At 31.4% G+C, this 1,394-nt stretch overlaps 1 protein-coding gene across 1 annotated transcript in view; it reads right to left on the bottom strand.

The window, feature by feature from the left end:
• Positions 1 to 184: 184 nt before the first annotated feature.
• The window catches only part of LOC105621123 (kinesin-like protein KIF23), a 4,998-nt gene continuing 3,788 nt past the window's right edge, over positions 185 to 1,394 (bottom strand). The window contains exons 11-14 of the mRNA XM_012202597.1: positions 1,120 to 1,266; positions 815 to 961; positions 470 to 706; positions 185 to 352 (exon numbers count right to left, since the gene is read on the bottom strand). Coding sequence (XP_012057987.1) covers positions 185 to 352; positions 470 to 706; positions 815 to 961; positions 1,120 to 1,266 — 699 coding nt within the window. The remainder of the gene's footprint in view (positions 353 to 469; positions 707 to 814; positions 962 to 1,119; positions 1,267 to 1,394) is intronic.

Raw genomic sequence — 1,394 nt, 5'->3', positions numbered from 1 at the left:
TGATATTTATCTCGGATCTTGTAAAAATAATGAAAATAATGGTGATATAAAGNTTATAGTCTTTGATTAAACCGCAATGCGGTTTGAATTAAACAAATATATATATATACATCAAATATATCACGTTTCGGATTCATTTCTCCTACATTCTCGATATAAATTACAACATGTTATAAAAGTATTATTATACTCGTGGTCTTTTCGTTTCTGTCAATGTAGAAATATCTACTTGGTCCATTCCCTCCTCTTGAGGTCCAGTACGTTTCCTCGCTTTCGGGGATGATTGTTTCAAACATTCCATATCGTTAAATACTACTTGTGCTCCGCCACCACTTGTTGGCAATATATCGCCCTATTTGATAGAAAAAAGGAAGTAAAACTTATATATTCATTAAGATTACATTAATATTTTCTATACACATAAAAAATATGTAATTTTTTTTACATATATAAAATACAAATTATAAACCTTATATAATTTTGTTTCAAGTTCTCCATCCGTATCATGCTCTTGTGCGACAAGACAATATCTAGATGCGCCATCCATAATCTCTTTTGGTGAAGTAAGTTGCGTTACACTTCGTCTTCTTTGCATCAATGGTTGCAATATAGTTCCAACTGGTACAAGAGGTTGAGGTCTATGATCGATCCATGTGTCGGCACTTTGCGATCGTCTATATCTCGGGTTTGAAACGGGTATTCCGTCCTACATATAAGAAAATTGTTTTTTTTCTCCAACTTTTATACACAAAAATACGAAATCAAGTTAAGAAAGACATTTAAGAGGAAAGAGTAATTGCACATAATAGGTAACCTTTCGTGATACTCTGGTATCTCTAACTGGACTGACTACTCTCGTTGTCGATTCTGGAGCTTGGTTTTTTGATGCTGAATTAATATCATTATCAAGTACAATTTGATGTACTCGTCGTAACTGTTCATCTTTCTTCTTCACTTGATTCTAAAAATAATAAGAATATATTTAATATTAAAAAATGTCAAAGATTGAAAATTATATGTATATAATTATATGTATATAATTATATGTATATTATATGTATATAAAATCAGAGCAATTACTCTTATCTTTATAAATATGTAACATTTGTTAAATTTAACCTGAAGATGTTCACGCTGTTGACGCAGTCTCATTTCGAATTCTCTGTTTAACTTATCCGTCTCGACTTGCATCTTTGTATTATATCTCTGCTTTACTCTTTGCTTATCTATCAAACGTTGATTTAATGCCAAGTCCCGATCTTTCAGCTATATGCATATACATACACGTACATGAAAATGTACATACATATACACACACACACACACACACACACACACACACACACACACACACACACACACACACACACACACATATATATATATATATATAT

The sequence above is a fragment of the Atta cephalotes genome (assembly GCF_000143395.1).
Source record: "Atta cephalotes unplaced genomic scaffold scaffold00002, whole genome shotgun sequence".
Lineage (NCBI taxonomy): Eukaryota > Metazoa > Arthropoda > Insecta > Hymenoptera > Formicidae > Atta > Atta cephalotes.
This window is presented reverse-complemented; position numbering and strand designations above follow the sequence as displayed.